Source organism: Larus michahellis, chromosome 4 (genome assembly GCF_964199755.1).
Source record: "Larus michahellis chromosome 4, bLarMic1.1, whole genome shotgun sequence".
Lineage (NCBI taxonomy): Eukaryota > Metazoa > Chordata > Aves > Charadriiformes > Laridae > Larus > Larus michahellis.
Genome location: NC_133899.1, coordinates 34,534,835 through 34,555,641, shown reverse-complemented (window position 1 = coordinate 34,555,641; position 20,807 = coordinate 34,534,835). Strand labels below are relative to the sequence as shown.

General features: G+C 43.5%; 1 protein-coding gene across 17 annotated transcripts in view; it reads left to right on the top strand.

The window, feature by feature from the left end:
• TRAF3 (TNF receptor associated factor 3) overlaps positions 1-10,599 on the top strand; it is a 70,751-nt gene extending 60,152 nt beyond the window's left edge. For 15 of the 17 annotated variants that reach the window (XM_074583930.1, XM_074583929.1, XM_074583927.1 and 12 more), the window contains 3 exons: positions 363-503; positions 5,543-5,717; positions 6,950-10,599. In XM_074583930.1, coding sequence (XP_074440031.1) covers positions 363-503; positions 5,543-5,717; positions 6,950-7,521 — 888 coding nt within the window. In that variant the 3' untranslated portion in view covers positions 7,522-10,599. The remainder of the gene's footprint in view (positions 1-362; positions 504-5,542; positions 5,718-6,949) is intronic. The other 2 variants (XM_074583933.1, XM_074583932.1) reach the window with 1 other exon arrangement.
• The last annotated feature ends 10,208 nt before the right edge of the window (positions 10,600-20,807 follow it).

The window sequence follows — 20,807 nt, the reverse complement described above, 5'->3', positions numbered from 1 at the left end:
TCTAGAGCTAAATAGGTTGTTTCTTCCAAACTCCAGGCAACTCCCAAGTCAGTTAGTGGAAACCAGGAAACCAAGCCATTAAATAAATGGAATAAAGAAAACATTATGCTTAGACACAAGTTTTTTTGCTCTTTGTCCGTCCCATCTGCACTTTCATTAGCCAAAGTTGTACCGACACCACATTGTGGAAGTGCAAAAGTAGCAATTGGAAGGTTGGGGTTTGTTTATTTATTTGCAAGACACGGAGAGAGATTTTACTAGGATCTTATCCCTTTCATGTGTGTAAGATAGTTTAAAACTAACAAAGTTATAGGTATTTTCTTAACAGACTTTGGCAGGAGTAATTGTAGAATTTTTTCCAGGTGGCCTTGCTCCAGAATGAAAGTTTGGAAAAGAACAAGAGTATACAAACTTTACATAATCAGATTTGTAGCTTTGAAATAGAAATTGAAAGACAGAAGGAAATGCTGCGGAATAATGAATCTAAAATACTTCATTTACAGGTAAGAAATTTAGAATCTCCCCATTAAAGCAGAAATGGTAGTACCTTCTGTTCTGTGCCTTTACAGTTGTGAAGTGAGGTGTTCGAATTAAAAAGGGGGGGAGAGAGTTTATTATAAGCCTATTCTGATTTATTTTTTTTTTAATTCTTCTGGTCAGTAGATGGTTTGTTGGAGTAAGATGCTTCATCAAAACACTGCAGTTGCCTAGCCTATGTTAAAACAAAACCCCTGTTTAAAAAGAGAAAAGACTGAAAACAAAATTATAAATCTTACCTGAAGAATAATCATAACTATTTTTTCTTCTCTGTGAAAAATAACTGCTTGAGGAACTACTGTCCAACTGGAGGACAAGATTAGCACCTTAAAACTGTCATATATAATGTATATTTCTTTTCTACTTGCTGGTATTTTAAAAAATATTAATCATGAGTGAGATCAGTCTGGAATGGAATTAATCCAAACGTAGTACAATGCATTTAAATACACTTCTTAAAATCCACATTTCTGTTGTCCTCCTCCCGAGGAAAATGTATCTAATTGTTGCTTTGCCAGTAGGTCTGAGTTTCTTATTCTGTGGTCTGAATCACCTGGCCACAAGCCAGCATCAAACTGAAAATCCTCTGGATGCACTAGCATGGTGCTTTAGCCCCCAAGCTGGAATTCTTTGCTTTGCATTCAGAGCTGACGTGGAATGTGGATGCTGGGAATTTGTGTTAGCTTGCGTGATACTAACAGCAATTAGGGAAACCTCAGGAGATATTTAGCAAACTATTCTGAAGGTATCGTTTACAGATTGTTTTAGTATGTCTTGCTGCTAGAATATCAGATACCTGCTTTAGCATCCAGTGTGAAGGAATGTAAATGAAACAATCTTTTTCACTTACTATTCACGTCACATGTTAAACTGCAAATGTTGATACCCGAGAAAGATCTAAATATCCAAACTAGAGTATGGATAAAATTCAGAGGGTAGCACATTCAAGAACTCAGAGCCTTGAGTCTCTCAATGTTGGTTGTATAAGGGAACCTTTGAGTTTGGCAACAGCAACATTTCTCCTCACAGCACTTATTTCTTTCCATGTTCTGCCCATGTAGTAACCAGTTTAGCCTGCCTTAGTCATTGTTATTTGGGCTGATGATAGTCTGGGATCTGGCTGCATGCTTACAATATTGCATTCTGAGACTGGGAAGCTAATCCTTGTATGTATTGATATTGCTGATTGAATCTACTAGGAGGTAAGTTAATTTGTAAGCCTGGGGTTTTTACACATGCTGTCTCAATAACCAGTGATGAGACGGGAAATGGAAAAAAACGTAGAGCAGAGTTTTTCATGATTGTCTAGATGACAAGTTGCAATATCTTTGATTTCCTCAAGCTGTAAGTGTTAGCAAAATCAATTTTCAAATGGTTTATGTTTAGGAAAAAACAAACCACAAAACAATATGGTTGGCAGACTGCAACAGGTGGCTTTTTGGTGATAATAAGCACTGGAGAGGATGTGTTTCGCTCTTTTTTTTTTTAACCTTTTTTTTCTTTTTTTCCCCGTTCTCCTCATTACTTCTTGCCAGCTATTTTAGTTTAGTTATTTTAAGCCAAACCATGCTTTACAGCTAGTTCAACCTGATTTCCTTCCATTTACTGAAACTTCCTGGTTCAGCCAGGTTGTTAAGGGCATCCTGGAAACACACCTCAATTTGGTTTTCCCCAGACAATATGATTAGGCTCCTTCTGTTGCTACGAGGAGTTGAAGGAATTAGTTACCTGCTGTGAGCCATTCTTTTTCTGGGTTGCATCGAGCAGCCATGGCGTTACAAGAGCCACAGATACTGCCAGTGTAGAACTAGCCAATTCAGGTCTGGCCAAGCGTTATGTGCTTAGTGCCCCAAGTTCTATACGTGCTAGTAATTTCTAGTACAGTTTCGGTATTAGTTGCCTTCTTTGGCTTAGGAACAGATGTTTCACTGAGCACAACTGGGCATCATCTGCACGGCCAGGCGTTTAACACAACTCATGTAAATGCATCAAAGGTGTCTGGGCACTGGCAGGAACCTCAACCTTGAGATGTTTTGAGATTAATTTTCTGTATACTGGTCTCTAGGGGAAGTGTTTTTACCAAGAGAGTATGTGATCCTGCTTTGACTGCTGTCTTGTGGAAAGGAACCTTTCACATCCAGTGTCTCTGACGAGTGTATGGAAGCATGTTAGTAACCCAAGTCTTAAGCTGAGTGTGGACATGAGGTACTTAAAGAAAATGTGACCTTATGAATATAAAATGATTTGATCGGTAATACATTCCTTCAAGGGAGGAGGATGTATGATTCGTTTTCCCAGTCAAGTAGTACTTTTGGTTCCTTTTCTGGTATGATCTTTAGCTTTTGGGTTTTGCTCTATCAGTTACAATGGAGAGGTCCATTAGGAGCACCTGAAAGAGAACTGTGAATATAGCTTTCTTCAGTTCCTCGTGACGTTTTCTAAATTCTTTTAGTAATAGTAGTGCTAAAATTCTGGAAATTGTTTATTAGAAATGCCAAACCGAGATGAAAATCAACATCAAGAAGAGCCCTCGATGATTTGCCAGGCATATAACTCTGGATTAATGATCTGGAGAGGTCAGTTGGTGGAATAAAAAGTGCATGCAGAAAATTGATACGTACTTGAAAATTTATGAGTACAGTGTGAGACATCTGTGTGCTTTCTGATGGAATAATTAGAGACAGTGAAATTCTCCAGTGCTGTATTAAATTCAGATTTAGTACATCAGTATCTCCCAGCAGTGAGGGAGGTTGACTCCCTGTAGGATCGAAAGATAGAGATCCCACTGCTTTTTAAAAACAGAATACAAGTCTATTTCTCATTATTCTGTATCTCTTGAATTCTCATGAAGAGGTACAGGAGATAAAAGACTACATGTTTGCTAAAAACCAGAACTGGTTGTGCGTGTACAAAGGTAAAATGTTGCACACAGGGTGATGGAGAGAAGTTGGTCCCTAGTAACAGCTTTTAGTAAACTTCTCCCCAAAGAAGAATAACTTAGAATTCTTCTGCACCTTTACCACTTTCCAAATTCACTTAAAAATGTATTTATTCATTTTGTTTGATAGTGTGTAAGTGCCAAGAGGTCCCCATTGGAAATCAGAGCATCTCTGTGTGAGGCACTGTACAAACCCATGACCGTGTTATTGTTCTTGCCTTGGAGAGTTCATGCTCTGTGTGAGCCGAGGAAAAAGATCAGGCTCGGGCACACCTTGAGTTTACTTTTTCACATGAACTGTGAATTAATGACCAGATCTTGTGGCTCTGCTCGTACAACATTCATTCAGGCCATTCCACGGTGTGTTTCCTTTTTGTATGTATAGTGAACAGCCCTTCCCTAATTTATTTTCCGATTTTCGTCAGTTCCAGTGAGAGGATGTGATTGTGTTGGTAGCTGATGATCACTGCATCCAGGCAAGTTGCTTCATCTAGTTAATGGGACGAAGCCCCTGCATTTATGATTCAGTACACAGCTTTCCTTCACAAAGTCGTAAATTTGCAAGTGAGATATATAAGCTTGTTTTAAAACTCCGACATAGAAATAAATAGTTAATCTTGGAATATGTTAGATTACTCAGTGGTTTTAAGAAACAACAACATAAAACACTCCTAGAACATGATTTTGCTAGCTGACTTATCAAATTGACAGCCTTCAATTAATTGTTACAATCTTTCAGTATAACTGAAGCCGCATGATTAAAAGCAAACGCCTAAAAGGGGAAATGAAGGTTGCGTGAGGCAGAAGGGTTTTCCCCATCAGTGGGGAACATTGAATCCACATGGCTAACCAGAAGGCAAATGCAAAATAACTTTATTTTCTTGTTTTGTACTCAACTGCGACTTTTTTTTAAGAAGTGAAAAATTATTTTTAAACCTGTTGGCACTATATGATTATAAACTGTAAAGTCAGATTTGGAATTTAACTGTAGGTGGTAGCAAAAGTAGTTTCTTGTCTCAAAAATTTGTGTTATCATTTGAACTTCACAACTGGTTATGAGGTTCTGGCTAAAATTCCTGCTAGTCCAAATTAGCTGTGATAACGTACCGTGCTATGTATTTCTTGCACCAGATTTGAGGCAGACTGGGAAATATGTTCTCCTTTATATTTGTAATAGACTGAGGTGCTTGCAATGTCCCGCTTTTGGAGAATACCAGCCGCCTTATGTATTTTTTTTTTTTTTTCTTGAGTATTACATTTCATGCCTTTCTAAAATCAGCTGGGTTTTTTTTCTTTGTTTTCTTAAAAAGACTCAGCCAGCAAGCACTTTCAGGAGGGTTATTCAATTTAGGAAGTAAGGGTGGGAATTTTAAAAGTGCTTACGGGGTTAGAAGTGGTAGTTTTGCTTACGCTCTTGAGGACTTCTGCTATGGTTATGGGCACATAATAACTTAGGCTTTCATAACTGATTTATGTGAGCTTGGAGCTTGCTAATGCCGCTGTATCTGCACGCATACGTACTCCTGCTCCGTGTGTGCAAGAGTACTGATGTTTTTCTGGAGGGGTAAGTTATTTTGCTATTACTCGATGATAAACGCATGCACGTGAGCAGCCAGTTGATTCACATCATGGTAAGTTGTTCTTGTGCCCATACTTTGTTGCTTGAGCACTCTGACACGAAACCCAACAAATATCAGCCTATAATATCAATATAGAGACATCCAGATGGTTGTTCTTGCATTGAAAGGTTTTTTAAAAAAAATTTTAGACAAGAGCACACTAACAATTCTTTTTTTTTTTTTTTTTTTTTTTGGATAAAAATAATTGTGTTGATAATTCTGATAGTGCTCTAACATTAGTACCTATGCAGCGCTGAAGATTTTTTGTGTTCTTTAAATACTTGGGCTATTCCTCTAATTTTCAAGGTTTGTGTTATTAAAATATTTGATATAAGTCAAACTTGTTTATATTGGAAATACATCTTACTATCAATATGTAATCCGTGTTTAACTTGCACAAAGTAATGTCTTTTTCTTATTTTAACTCGTAACTTATTGTTTTATAAAGCGAGTGATAGACAGTCAAGCGGAGAAACTGAAAGAACTGGACAAAGAAATCCGTCCCTTCCGACAGAACTGGGAGGAGGCTGACAGCATGAAGAGCAGCGTAGAATCCCTCCAGAACAGAGTGACTGAGCTGGAAAGTGTTGATAAAACTGCAGGGCAAGGAGCTCGAAATACAAGTAAGTGTAAGCACAATGGAATGAAGTACTCAGCGGCGCTGTCAAGAGAAAAATTACGTCCTTTGAATGGCACTCCCATTGCGATTTTTATGTGGAAGCCTCAGTAATGCTGATTCTTCTGATTTTTGAATAGGAAACTGCGTAATGTCTTTGTTGATGATGTGGCATTGCTTCCACGCTGTTTTCTTAGGCTTGATTCTTGTCTTTTATTTTGTTTTCTTGACCCACGTATTGATTACAATGTTAGGTCTTTATAAATAGTTTCTCAACTGATCTTTGACAGTTAATCGCTTTCAGCAGCTTCTTTAAATATGGTCTTGGTATATTGACAAGTTTCCTTTTATTACTCTTCTCCCACCATGAATGGATTAACAGTATGGTTATCCCCCTAAAACCATGTGTCCTGATACCCGTTACAGAGGTATATTTGATCCAAAGAAAACTGTGAGATCTGCTTGAGAGTAAGGTTATTGTTGTACTTGCTGAATAAAGTGAAAACTGGAGTTTAGCAAGGTAGTGTAGCTCATATCTAAGTGTTTATGTGATTGGACAAAGAACTTAAGGTTTAAATAGATCTGTATAAAACAAACCTGCCCTACAAATTCATCTGCTTCTCAGTATTGTACGTTGGCCAATTTTGCCAGTGTGCAAAGACAAAGAGTAATGTTTTTGTGGGAGGGAAAGGGGACATTAAAAACAGCCCTCCCTCCAAACTACATAAGTGACCATATAATGCAGAGCTAAGCTTAAATTTTCCTGTTCTTTTATGATGAACAGCACTACACTTCTGAGACAAGTAGTGTCTGAGAAGAATATTTTGAATTATCAGCAGTGCTTCTGAATTTCAGAGGGAATTGTGTAGGGTGTGTGACCACTTCCAAGATTTTCACTGCTAGTAGCAGTCTACAGGTAATGCTACCAAGCCTCCTCTCAGAAAATGGAAGCCTCTGTAGTTACATTGCTTAGTGACCAGACAAAATTTATGTTAGAGGATTTGAATATTTGACTTTTACTGCCTGTGCGATTAACACCCGTGTTTGTAAAAATCCCGGTTAACCTAGGTACTAGCTGGCAAACTGTTGTCTGTGGAAATTGCTTCATCGGTGACCGAATGCCCTTTCATTCTTGGGGAGCAAAATGTTTTAATATACAACAGCAGCATTGGCAATTGATTTTTACAGTCTTTAGAAAAACACAGTTTTCTCACCCTCGTCCTTTCCGTTTTCTAACAGGCCTGCTAGAGACACAGCTGAGCAGACATGATCAGATGCTGAGTGTTCATGATATTCGGCTGGCTGACATGGACCTCCGATTCCAAGTTTTAGAAACTGCCAGTTACAATGGAGTATTAATTTGGAAAATTCGAGATTATAAACGTCGGAAGCAAGAGGCAGTCATGGGGAAGACTCTGTCCTTGTACAGCCAGCCCTTTTATACTGGATACTTTGGCTACAAGATGTGTGCCAGAGTTTACCTCAACGGAGATGGCATGGGAAAGGGGACGCACTTGTCGCTGTTTTTTGTCATAATGCGTGGAGAATACGATGCGTTGCTTCCTTGGCCGTTTAAACAGAAGGTGACTCTCATGCTAATGGATCAGGGACCGTCTCGACGCCACTTAGGAGATGCTTTCAAGCCAGATCCAAACAGCAGCAGTTTCAAGAAGCCAACTGGAGAAATGAACATTGCATCTGGCTGCCCAGTCTTTGTGGCTCAAACTGTTCTAGAGAATGGAACGTATATTAAAGATGATACTATTTTTATTAAAGTCATAGTGGATACATCGGATCTACCAGACCCCTGACATACAATGGGGGAGGCGGATTAAACAGAAGACAACTCCGTTTGGGGGTTTTATATCAGTTTGTCTTCAGTCAGAGGTCCTAAAGCTCACAGAACCACCTTGTGGAACAGACGGAAGAGTTTGAAGGCATAACTGCATAGGGTCCAATTGCGAAAGTAGCAACACATTAAGAAATCATACCATGGTATATTTTTTAATAGAACTAGCAACACTTAAGCTCTGAAGAATCACTTATCCCTCATGAGGATAATGATTATGGTCAGAGAGGATTTTTTTTTTTTAACTTATTAATGATCTAGTCAATTGGAGGTGAAAAGACATATACAGTATGTGCTGAATAAATTACTGACTTTTATTTCTTTAAGCTAGAATATGAAAACAAAAAAAAAACCTTCACATGTGGGTTAGCTGGAAATTGTCAGCATGTTAAAAGAAGAAATGATGAAGTAATGTTGCAATTATGATATTATTTGAAAAACTGAGGTGCAATCTTGTCTGAAATATAGTATATTGTCTTTTTAAGGCCTCATCTGGTCTCTGTTTTAATAATTACTTTGTCAGAAGATCTTGGAAAAGCATCCATGTCTTCTCAAAAGTATCTGAATCAAAATCATATTTTTATTTAAAGTTCTATTGTTACAGAAAACATTTTATTTTAAAACTGTTGATAGACTGATATTTCTTGGAAGAAAAATAGAAGATATCAAACACTGGTTATCACTTGTGATAGGAAAAAAAACTATTCAATTCTGTTATTTCTCTTTAGAAATGTAAACCTACAATATATGTCGTAGTTAATGACACTATTTCAAAATTAAGGAAAAATCACTCATGGATGCTGTGCATCATTATCAGATTTATAATTGTTTTCACCCTAAAATAGGGCATTTGTTGAACTTTGGAGTTCTAAACGGAATCCTGTACATTTTTTAAAGTTCTGCCCCATGCTTTCCAATCAAGCTATATATGTTGCACATTATGCTGTCAGCAGTATATAGTATTTTCAGTATTGGGGAGGAGGATTAGTGCTGAAAAAAGCCTATATGTTTGTTCTGTACTAGCAGCCATTGCTTCTTAAGGACAAATCAGCAATGTCTTAATACAGTGATGGTGGCTTGCATGCATACATGTGCCTTAGATGTGCTGTGCTGCTTATAAACCATAGCTTTTTATTCAGATTAATTCTGATATCTGAAATGGTAGTTTAATTGGACTTCAGGCATAATGTTTAGCCTTGTCTTCAGAGCCCTTAGGTACCTTGCCGTGTACAAAATAGAAGCCAAAGCCCATTTCTTTGGCTTCTGGAGCTTCTATGACTTGGCCATGGTGGGATCCATCTTATTCAGGTGCCAAAACGTTATGCTCAGTGCTCCTATGGAGCTTGGACTAGACAGTCTCCATGGCCACTGTGAAGGCAGGCGACATTTTTCCTCTAATGCCTGTGGTTGTAAGGTGGCATCACTTGAAACGGACCCATCTGAGAATTCTGTGGGGCTGTGGATGTATACGCTCATGACAGCTTTTCATAGCAGACAGGCATCCTGACGGGGAATGCACGGGCTTCTTTCTTAGAACAGCCTGAACTGTAGTGGAAAGCATTTGCTAGCCCTGAAACATGCTGATTGCAACCTGCTGTGTTCATCTGCTTCTATTTAATAGCCTGTGACAAGCAAGTCTAGAGGCGCAGCCTGACTGTGGTGCTCTTTAAAATCCAGGAACCGCTTAAGCAGAGCAGACTTGCACCACTGTGTTTTTAGCCTTCGTGGGCTTGAAAGAAAAAAAACCTCGTGTCTCAGCCCCTTGTGTCAGGTTGTGTCGGTTTTCTGCTTTTTGAGGCATAGTCACAATTTTCATCTAAGGTGCAGTTGAATTCATGCCTTTGTATTTCAGCTTGTCTTTTGCCGTTGTCTTTTTTGGCTGTGCCTTCACACACAGTGCCTGCAAGAAGTATTTATGGATACACAATGCATGCTAAGTGGTCTTCATGGGTTTTCCAGGCACCTGCTAGAATACTGCCTGCTGCTGACCGTCGCAACTGTCGGCAGCAACTTGTCTTCCTTTTCTTGCCTTCCATTGTCCAGGTACTGTACTCCCTCTATGGTACATCGCTGTCAACAGGTGCAAGCTCAAATGCGGAGGCATGTGCTGGCTTTTAATTTCTAGCACGGAAGGAGGACGTTCTGCACAAGAGATAAATATCTATAGATATACCCGCATCTATATCTCTAGATATAATTACACGGCACTTGCAGTTTTATGCAGGCTGCATAAGCAAACCCATCACTTACGCTTTAGGGCGAAGGTTCGCTCAACTTGTGTCATTTTAATAATTGTGAATGTAGGCAGCTGAGCTTTTGTGTTTGTGCATCACAGAATTTTACTGAAAACAGGATTCCCAAGTGGAAATGTCCAAAGGACTCTCCTCCCATTGCTAATGCATGTCTTGTAAACTTAAATGAAACCGTTTGGCCATCTCAAAACAGTTTATATCCTGTTTCGATCTGGGACTTGGAGGAGATTTCTAGTATAAGCAGGGCCCAGCATATTCTGCAGATTTGTGACTACAGTTTCCAACTCCTGTGACAGAATTGCGTTTCTAAATCCAGGCTCTTTAAAAGAGGAGGAAAAAAGAGTTTCCAGCCTTTGTGATTGAAAGAGGACTTTGAAACATGCGAAAAGTGTAAACTAATAGGGAAGTCTTCCTGAGTCTGCACGCAGCCTAAACTAGTAGCTTTAAGAGATCTGAATATCTCCTCTTAGTGGGATATTGACTCAGAAACTTCGTAGAGAAGTTTAAATATGAACACTGCTAACTATATTAATGCCGATCACTGTAGCAGAAACATCAGTCACTGTTGTATTTCACAGATCTCTATGCTGCTTTCCACATCTCCCAAGTGCCAAAAGCACCAGCTGCCAGAATCTTCAGCTTCACTTGGGCAGCTTTTATAATGCAGTAATGTGCTATCGATATAAAAATATTTTTGCATATATGCTTTTTATCACAGTTAATAAAATGGAGGCCTACTGCACTTATTTTTTAAAACTACATGAAGCTGCCAGAGAATTTCCAGTTTGCCAACCCTGCGTACTGTGAAATCCAGGATCTTGCTACACAAACGTAGACACCGCCTGCTGTGGAATACCTGAAGCCTTGACTGTAACACCCCTTTCTCCGCAGAACTCGCGGGCCATCTCTGTAGAGTTCTTACTGTGTACATAGAAATCGGTTTCCTCTGCTTTCCAGCAAGGAGTATGTAGCATTTTGTGAAAACAAGGCCACTGTATATTCTCTAAGTTGAAAGGAAAAGATACCTGGTGCTTTACTCAACACTTTAAATTAATTAACTTTTTCTCTCATCGTTGAAATGCCCTTTATCCTTTTTTCTGTGTGTTCCTGACCCAGATATCCAAAGTTTTCTAGGGATTGTCTGTTTAAAATTATTTATGGGGCAATAGTCTGCCCCCACGTATACTCTTGAATCCCGGCTAGCTCCTGCGGTGTGCCGTCATTGCAAGGGGGTCCCAGAGTATCGGCATTACTTTGAACAGAGTTTTTTCAATGGAACCTTTTTTTCCTCTGCTTAGTAATTCTTAGCAGGGCACAACTGAAGCCTCTTGCTGGTATTCTTTCTTAACTGTGATGCTCCAAGTTACGTACAAGCCTCTTCCACTTCCAGCTTTCTCTAGGGAGATTCCAGTGTGTGACAGTCTGGATGTTGCCCTTTTTGTACGCTCTTTCAGCACAGGGTGAGTGCATCCGTTACCTAGAAAGTCTTGAATTCTAAACAGGATGAAACTTATTTGGGTGTTTAAAGACCAACCTGCGATTATGATGCATGACCACGTCTGCATTACTTCTTTGATCTAATTAAAAGGGGTCTTGTTTCAGTTACTGTCTACATGGTACACCTTCAACTGCTGACTTACAATATGCAATGTTTGATTTCAGCCTTGTACTGTAAATGTTGTTCTTCACAAAGAGAATGTGCAATAGGAAGAGGGGATGATGGGTGGCATAATTTTGACGGGGGAAAAAAAAATAACGTCGTGGGTAACATGCTAGCTTTCTTATAAATACGAAATGTGGTTTATTTCCTTTTCCTATGGGTTTTCCTACTTGGAAAAGGAAAGTTGAAGATACGTGCCTGTTTCTGTGCCTGGTGAATTTCTCAAATGCAAAGATAATAGAGATTTGTGTTAGTTGTAATTTAAGCGTCGAACCCATGAATGTTAGGTTGTGATTGTGTCGCTCGTGTTTCTCTGCTTGCCACGTTTGTGGCCAGTTGAGATGTGAGTTTAAAAGCTGCCACCTATTTGTATCTGTATTCCATCGCGTGGGATAGGCATTTCACCAACAATGCAGGGGTTTTGTTGTTGTTTTGTTTCATTTTTAAAACACTGGTGCTGTTTGGTCCAAGGCAGAGGAGTGTGTAGGGAGTGACAAGGAAAGTTGCCTGCACCGCAGAAGGGTGAAAAATATGACTGCAGTATTGATGCCTTGAAATGATTTAACTATGCAAATATACAAATAGGTGAGGGGGAAAAATTCTTGGGTTGCATACCTAATCTCTTAGTTTTTGCTCTGTGAATTACTCGTACGTGTGTAGGTACATACATATACACACAGACATGCATGCACATATATATGCAAAGTCTTTTCTTTATGTAGAAGTGATGAAACAAAACCCTTTCCTCCAAATTATACTTGATCAAGTGGTGCAAATATAACTTGCTGCTGCTAAGGGAGGATCTTGGACAAGGGCAAACTTTGGATTCACATCTTCCAGGTTTGAAGACCTGTGTATAGCAAACAAACAGTTTGTTTAGCCTTTCTGAAGACCTTGGAATGTCATCTAGGACACGTGTCCTTCCTCATACTCCGCTAATTTGGAGGTTGCTGTATTTTAAACAAATATAATGATGGGCAACTTGTTAATTGCAAATTCTTTCCTTTAGTTTGGGAATGAAATATAATAAAGAGCAGCTGGACCTCTTCCTGGAATTCCTGTCCTGTTCAGTCAATACCTCTGTATTCGGGTTGACCTAGAAATTGTAGCTACTGCAATAAAAACGATCGGTTCTGGAATTCAGTCTGTCCGAGAGTAGTCTTTAGCGCTTTATACAGCATAGTAAGCACTTTGCATCCGCAAACATGTTCTTCTTATAGCAAGTGCTGTTTGTCTTTTCTGGAAAAAGGAAAGCGACTGGATGAAGCGACTTGCCCAGAGTCACGAAAGGAATCTCCTGGAGCTGGGACTGAATGAGAGGTTCCAGTCCCCTAGTGTTATCTTCAGATCACTAGGTTTTACTCTTTTTAACACATTTGTCGTTTTAAAGGAACTGAAAAGTTGACATACCTTGAAGACCCACATCAGGACAGTAAGGGCTAGAATTAAACATAGAAGCTGTCGTGATTTGGGGTTGTACGTGTCTGGTGGCCCAGGTGTTGCTCACTCCTTGGCGGTGCTTTGCAGGCCCTGCAGAGTGGAAGGCCAGCCCAATGCGTCCGTGTGAATATTAGCAGCAAATGTGCATCCTGCTCTATTTGTTCAGAATCCCCCAACAAATTCAGTCTCGTTTGATGCTCCTCTTAACTGGGGAGGGAGCGTACCGTTTTCAAGTAAAGTGGATTAATCTTTGGTCTGCCAGCCTGTAGCGTGACTGACCGTTTCTTTCATGTGGGGCTTTCTCCCCTTTGCTTTAAACCAAAATATGGAGGGCTTAATTGTTCTTTCCTGCCTCTTAATCCAGGCCTTTGCTGAGAAGCACCAGATAGGAAGGTTGTGGAAAACTTTGGAATGCTGATTCAGGGACATCCTCTTAAGATTTAGAAGAGTAGAGATATACAACACATAAGGGATCTGACTATTCCTATTTCTCTTCTAATTTATGGTCAAGACTGCAGCTTCTGTCTTCCATTTCATGATCTTAGTGTAGATACTAGGCTGTGTTTGTTTAGGTTTTTTCCCTCCAAGTTAGGATTAGTTCCTTAGGGTTCAAATAAGTTCTAAATTTCACAGAGGAGCACCTGAACCAAAATCCTGGATCCAAACATCCCAGACTTGATGTGTAATTCAAATCTGGATCCCAACTCTGTGGCTTACTAACCTACCCGTTCAGGGAAGGGTTTGTTGTCTCTGTGGTGTTTGTGTTTTTGGTCCTTTGGAACTAAGCTTTTAATTTGGTTGCCAGTTCTGCAAGGACTTTTTAACTTCTTAGCAATGCCGGTGTTCACACGCTCCATTGCTGGCAGTGCGATGCGTCGTGATAAAATTTGACTCTGTCTAAGGGTTACTGAGATAAACCAGCATTATCATTCGTAAGGGTCATTTTCTTGCGTAGTGTTCTGAGCTTTGGATTTGAATAGAGCTCACATCTGAAAGGACACATCTTCCAACTATGACCTGCGTCACTGGCAGAGAGTTGTATAATCTGTACTTGTGGAATGGGAAGGTACAAGCTTCCATCGTTGCTGATGCATCATGTGATCCACCTGTTTTGTTTTTCTTATAGTTGTTGTTTGGTTTATATATTTTCTTTTTTCAGTTTTATAGGAAAAAAAAAAAAGGGGAAGTTCAGGATTTTTTCTACAAGGTATAAAACTCCAATGATTTAGTGGTGACTAGAGAGCTGTGAAAAATACCCCATTAGGAGACGATGGGCTGAACGTAGGTCCATTTCTCTTAGACAAGTAGGATAACCTTTAAGACGCATGGAACAACGTAATAATCGGGAAAACTAAAGATGACATTTGTTTCCAAGAAATTCTGTAAGAAATATCTATGGAAAAGACATCAGTGATCGAGAATAATGTACAAATTAATGTGTTTGAAACTTGTGTATCCATTTCTTTAATCTCATACTCTTCAGTGAACGGTACACTTGTGTTCAGTTTTATGATCAAAAACAAAGACCAAAGAAGGCCAACCTCATTTGATTGTGTATATTCTGCCTGTCTTAATTATCAATAGCTGTAAGGATACAGTGCAAGTGATCTGGTAACCAGTGGTTCTTGTCCTTTTCTTTTAGGGGGAAAAACAACTTTAAAATGTATAATTTATTGCTCAGCAATAACCATGTTGTTAAAATAATAATAATAATAATAAAAAAAAAAAGGAATTAGCAACATGTCTTAATTTCCCAATAGCATTATTATATGTTGTATTTCAGTTTATTGTATATTGTGTTTTTGTATTTATTTGTGTTTGGAGGTCTTGCTATGTCTTTTTGTGTTTAAATGCTAATAAACAAGGACAGTGTGTAAGAGTGTAGAATGCCAAACTCTGAAATGCTAAACTGTGTTATTAAAGGAAAAATAAATCTAAGTAGGAAATCATATTTTTTAAAAAAACCTGGTGTGTTGAATTTGAGTGACTGCTGCTGACTTGCAAATGGCCAAGGTGCATCCTTTCTCCTCTCTCAACCCACTGGAGGATGTTGGCTCTTCAGTTTCGGTGCTTTACGCTTACACACCTAATAGATCTTTATTGTGGCATTTCCCTTCCTTTTCACAGGAAATGTGCCGTAACTTTGTTGTCAGAGTCCTATTTTCCATACGATAATTCTGCAAGAATAAACTAGGTGATGGTGTTCATCCTAACATCAAAAGGGCCTCGTGCCCACGGAGGTGTGGGAAAGGAGAGGCAGAGTGCGGCTTGAAAGTCTGAAAATGTAGATTTATTTTTTTTCTTCGCCAGTGTCGTTAGTGACTCGACTCGACTCAGAGCTGCATTTAAGGTGTGTGTTTGAAATCACGGAACACGGTGCAGTCTGTAAAAAGCACCGCGCTGGTTTGAAATGAGTGAAATAATAATATTTCCACCACGTTTCAGATTCAGCCTAGTGATGAAAACCCTGATCCCCGGTGGTGAAGCACGTCACCTCTGCCGAGCTGATCTGTCTGTCCTTCCGTTTCTTCTTCCCTCCCACCTCTTTCTTACTGAAATTCCCATTTCCCCTCTTTGACGTCACTGCAGGGGTAATACCAGGTTTAGCAATGTGGGAATGTCCTGCCTGTGCTCAGAGGCAAGACCATGGTGTCTCAGCAAAAGCCACCGCCGCGCTGCCAGCACCTGGAGGTGAGTACGACCCGGACAGCCGATAGTGGCGTTTGCAGCAGCCGGTCTAGAAGTGCTGGGTGGCTGAGTGCCTTTTCTTGATAAAATGGGGACACCAGAGGAAAAGCAAACACAGGAAGGTGGGCGTGGAGAGAGGGACGGGTGCCTAAGAAATGCTGTCCTCGCCGCGCATGGGACGTGATGTGGATGTTCCCTTCTGCTGCTGAGAGCAGGCACTGGTAAGTGACTTGGGATCCTCTGGCATCCCCTGCCCTGCTCATCACTCTTTCCACTCATACTCCCACGGCTGGCCCTCGAGGCTGTGCTGCCTAAAGCTCTTCACATCTCCTCACTGTGGAGCGTGAAAAGATGGGGAACTTCCCTTGTGTTCTTAACGAAGCGGGTTACCTTCAAGCAGAGCCTTTGCTATCCCCGGAGCCCTTCCTCCCAAAATTTTTTTGCTTGGTGCTGCTCGGGCTGTGACACTTGTGTCATTACAGTGCGGCAGTATAGGTGGAGAAGAAACAAATTGCTTTAAACGTGAAGGCAAACACCGATTCTTTCCTCACCTCCCTGCTCCTCCTCCCACAAGCAACGAATTGTAATTGAAATGATACATGATGCCATTCCAGCAAGAATGAGTCTTTATAAAAGGTTTCTTCCTCACGACAGGTCACAGAAGGCAGCTGGCAGCTTTGTAGCGTGTGTTCCCCCAGCAGGCGATACGTTATTTAGGGTGATGGAAGCAGAGTGCCAGCTCTGGGAGAGCAGGGTGAAGAGCTCTCCTGGTCTACAGAGGGTGCTGTGCAGACACATACGTCACCCGAGCCCCAACCTGCTGCTGGGGTCATCTCTTGCAAGAATTGCAGGGGCATTTTTTAATCTAGTCTTCTAGTGTTTAAAGCCTGCGGTTTGCTTGCTGTCTGGTAAAGAGAAACATTTCAATAATAATCAATAATAATAATTAAGAAGGACATGGACCTGTTGAAGCAGGCCCAGAGGAGGGCCACGGAGATGATGAGAAGGCTGGAGCACCTCTCCTATGAGGACAGGCTGAGAGAGTTGGGGTTGTTCATCCTGGAGAAGAGAAGGCTCTGGGGAGACCTTACAGTGGCCTTCCAGTACCTAAAGGGGGCCTACAGGAGAGATGGGGAGGGACTCTTTATCCAGGGAGTGGAGCGGTAGGAGCGAGGGGTAACAGTTTTAAACTGAAGGAGGGGAGATTTAGATGAGATATCAGGAAAAAATTTTTCACTCTGAGGGTGGTGAGGCACTGGAACAGGTTGCCCAAAGAAATTGTAGATGCCCCATCCCTGGAAGTGTTCAAGGCCAGGCTGGATGGGGCTTTGAGCAGCCTGGTCTAGTGGGAGGTGTCCCTGCCCAGGGCAGGGGGGTTGGAACTAGATGATCTTTAAGGTCCCTTCCAACCCAAACCATTCTATGATTCTGTGATTTTCAAAACCTCTACTTTCTTGGTCCTGCAGATGGACCTGTCTCCTGCTCTCCAGGACAGCCTGCTTCGGTGAGAGGAAGTCCTGGAATTGTTTGAGGAAGGGGGAAATATCCAGTGGTCAAAACAAGTGGCGAAAGAGGTGATTTCCCCCATCCTTCCTCAAAGCTGGTTTTCCATGAGTCAGTTGTGCGGTTCCTTCGCTTCTGGCTTACCCTTGTCTTTTGGCCAAAAGAGGTGATAACCCAAGTGTCTTCCCCTCCCTCCCTCAGCAAATGTGTTACCTGGGGAGGGTGATCCCACCCAGCTCTTTGCTCCTTTGGGGTGACCTCTGGTAGTGGTGAGTGTTGGACCTTGATGCATGCTCTCATGTGTCCTGTAGCCTCCCAAGAACAGGGAATGGTCCAAGCTGGGAGCTGAATTCCCATTGTCTGGGCTGACAAACACAGAAGAGACCCTGGAGCCTGACTTCCATCCCATGGGCTGCAAATTAGGCTAAGCGGTGTTTGGTCACAGCTCAGGGCACTGGTTGCAGTGAGCGGAAATGTGTGTTTTGACAGCATCGCTGTGCTAATTAGAGGCAGGAGTTGTTTGCAGACATTGCTATGGACACTCCATGGCTGCTTTGTGCCAACACAGAAGCTCCCGCAGAGGAGATTATTTGGAACAGCCCTGGCTGGTAGAAATGGCATCTGTCTTGGCATACGCTGTGCCATCGGCCAGCAGGAGCGCAGATGAGGCGTGAGCCTGTCCCCAGCCATTGTCCCTTTAGCAGATGCCCTGGGGGTAGACGGTGGAGGCTGGTAAGTGCATCTCAGTCCTCTGAGGACTAAAAGAAATCTCACCCAAGTGCAGGGGCTGGATGCAGGGGGATGGTTAAAGTGTCCGGCAAGGTGTGGGCTCAGGACATGAGAAACGTGCCTGGTTGCTCAGCTCCCCACACCCATGCAGCTGTAGCTCTGTAGCCCTTGTTCTCCTGCTTCACACCAGGAGATAAGAAGCGAGTGGGAACCTGGCTTCCAGATAGCTCTGAGATCAAATATGGATTCCCTCCAGGGACTTCTCCTGCCTTGCTGCTCCTAGGGAAGGGTGACCATGTGGCTGCTGGAGGCCTGTAAGCACCAGGCGAGTTCCTCTTCCTGAACTGGTGCAGAGTCCCCAGGAGGGTTTGTCTCCATGGGTTGAATGAATATTCAACTTTTGCTCACCACCGTCCCCGACGTGGCGCCATGCCTCTCCCAGGTGGACACACAGCTCCTCTGCCACCGAGGACTGGTCCTGGCAATACAGATTGTGCTGCTGCACCTGAGACTTTAACATTTTCTTAAACAAAAGGAAATTCCGCGTGGGGATCTTACTCTGCTCCCTCTGCTCACTGCTGGGGGCTGCCCAGCTTTGAGGGCAGGTGCGACGTACAACAGCTAGAGGGGCTCTCGCCAGGCAGGGCGCTTCTCCCTAGTCATTTAGGATTATCTTTGTGTCCAAACCTTAAGCGATGATGCACCGTGCTGAGGAGAGAGGCAAATAACGTGTGCCTGGGTACAGCCCGGCCTGGCAGCGTGTCCCGGGAGCAGCCTCGTGCACCCCCGGGCTGCGTGGAGGCAGCTGCTTCGGACAGGCCTCTGCCCCCTGCCCTCTCTCTGCGGCCACGGGGCCTCATACAGTTACCACAGAATAATTTTTCCATGTGCTGAATGACTTTCTGGGGACGGTGCTGTTGCGGCTTGGCTGTTCGGAGGGCCGCAGGGAGCATGTGCGTGTTGGGGGCCATCGCTCACGTCAGGGACTGGTGCTCACAACCAGGGAAGCTTTGTGCCCAACACGGGCTCCCTTTCCAGCCCCAAAGTGCTGTGTCTGAGGGCTCGCACTGAGAAGCCCCTTGTGGTGCAGGCTACAACTGTTTCGAGCGGTGGGAAGAGCTGAGAAAGTCAAGCCTCTGCTGTGTGCTGTTTTTCCCCTCTGCGCTGGGGATGTGCTCCTCCTCCCCGGGGGCATCGCAGGCAGCCGTGGCCGGGAGAGCGGGCTGGGGAGCAGAAGGGTGGGCTGGCGGCAAGGAGTAAAAGGTGCTGATCTCCCCATTAGGGCAGCCGCCTTCATTGCTGGGGACTGATTTCTGCTTCCTTTCATCTTTCTTTCTCTCCCTGTAACCACCTGATCCAAATCTCGCTCCTGAGGCTGTGGCTGCCCGGCGCTGGGGCGCAGCAGCATCTATCAGCAGCAATATCAGCGGTAAAAGCAGGATGAGAGAGGAGCGTGCCCCGTCCCTGGGGAGAGACCTGGAGCGCAAGGGTCAGGTTCTTCTGTCCCCCTGCTCCCAGCAATTACGCACCACTGAGAGGCTGTCCCCAGTAACGCAGGCCTTGCTGGGGTGGCTGTAATTGTCCTACCCTAATGCTAGAGTAGGGGGAGTGGGGACTGTCCCTCCATGGGCAAGATTTCACAGGCCCTTTGATGAAGGCAGGGCAGATTGGGTATTTCAGATCTCTGCCTGCTTGTCAGATGAATCCTGGCTCGCTTAAAATCAGACAAGTATCAGCTTCAGTGGGACCAGAGCAGCTGAAACACGCAGCACCCAAAAGCTGCAGGACACAAAAAGTAAAAATAAAGGTGCAAAGCACGCCTGAAATGTGGTTTTGGAGGCCATGGCATCTCTCACTGTGAGCGGTTTCTCCCCTCCTGCCTGCCCTGGCCGTGTTGCGGGATGCTGAGGCTGCGGACAAGCATGCATCCTGCCCGCTGCACGCTGCCATCCGTTCTCCAAGCTGTTATTGCTGAGTATCTGTGATTTACACTTTTTTCCTCCCCCCTCTATTAAAATACAAGACATCTTGCTGCAGCCAGCATTCACCCTGAGAGTCCCCCGGGAGAGATTTGCGAGTGGTAATGAGAGTGCGGGAGCCTTTCACCTCGAGGACATCTCTCGGCATCCAGCTCCCTGCGCAGAAAGTGCTGACTGTGTTTTGGCTGATGCCCAGGCTGAGAGCTGCTGCTCAGGAGATTTTTCCCTTGTCAGTTTGCGGGCTGTGCTCGTGACACCGGTGGGGACACAGCTCCAGGTAGGGGCACCTCCATCTTCCTTCGCAGGGCACGGTGCATCGCCTGGGGCTGCGCCAGGGCAACCTGGGGGGAGGACCCCCCCCCCACTGCTCTTCTCACTCCTGCACTTGCAGCAGAGGTGGGAAACGGCACCACGTGGGTTAAGGTTTTGGGAGACTGGAGAGAAGTTTTCCAAAGAGTAATGGGTCCCTGGTCCCCAGTCCCCCCTCCTTGGTTTGCCTGGATGGAAGCTGGGAAGTGGTGGGAGCATGAAGGGTCAGATGGGGATGGCCTGTTCCTCCTCCTGGGCTCCTAAAGCCTCGCTGGTGTCAGGTCAGAGCTTCTTGTGGTTTGTGACCCCCTCCACTGATGTCCCTTCCAAGCACTTCTCCAGCCTCCCCCTGGGCTCCTGTAAACCCCTGCATTCACGAATCTGCCCTCATCCTGCTTGTACCAGCATCAGCTAAAGGGTCCCTGCCAGAAGGGTGCCGAGCCCTCCAGCTCTCCCCATGGTGTGGACCTCTGTCGCCGTCCCCACGCTGTCCTCTTCCCAGGCTGTCCTTGCTGTCCTTGTAAAGACATGAGCCTGGACCTGCCCACAGCATCGCTCCGTGCTGGAGCAGAGGTTGGGGATGGTGGAGTCCCTCCTCCTCTTCCTGCAGCCCCATGCACAAGTGCCACCACCAGCTGCCCCCTTCGACGCCTGGCAGCCTCCACAAAAGCAGTGTGGGGCTGCGCTG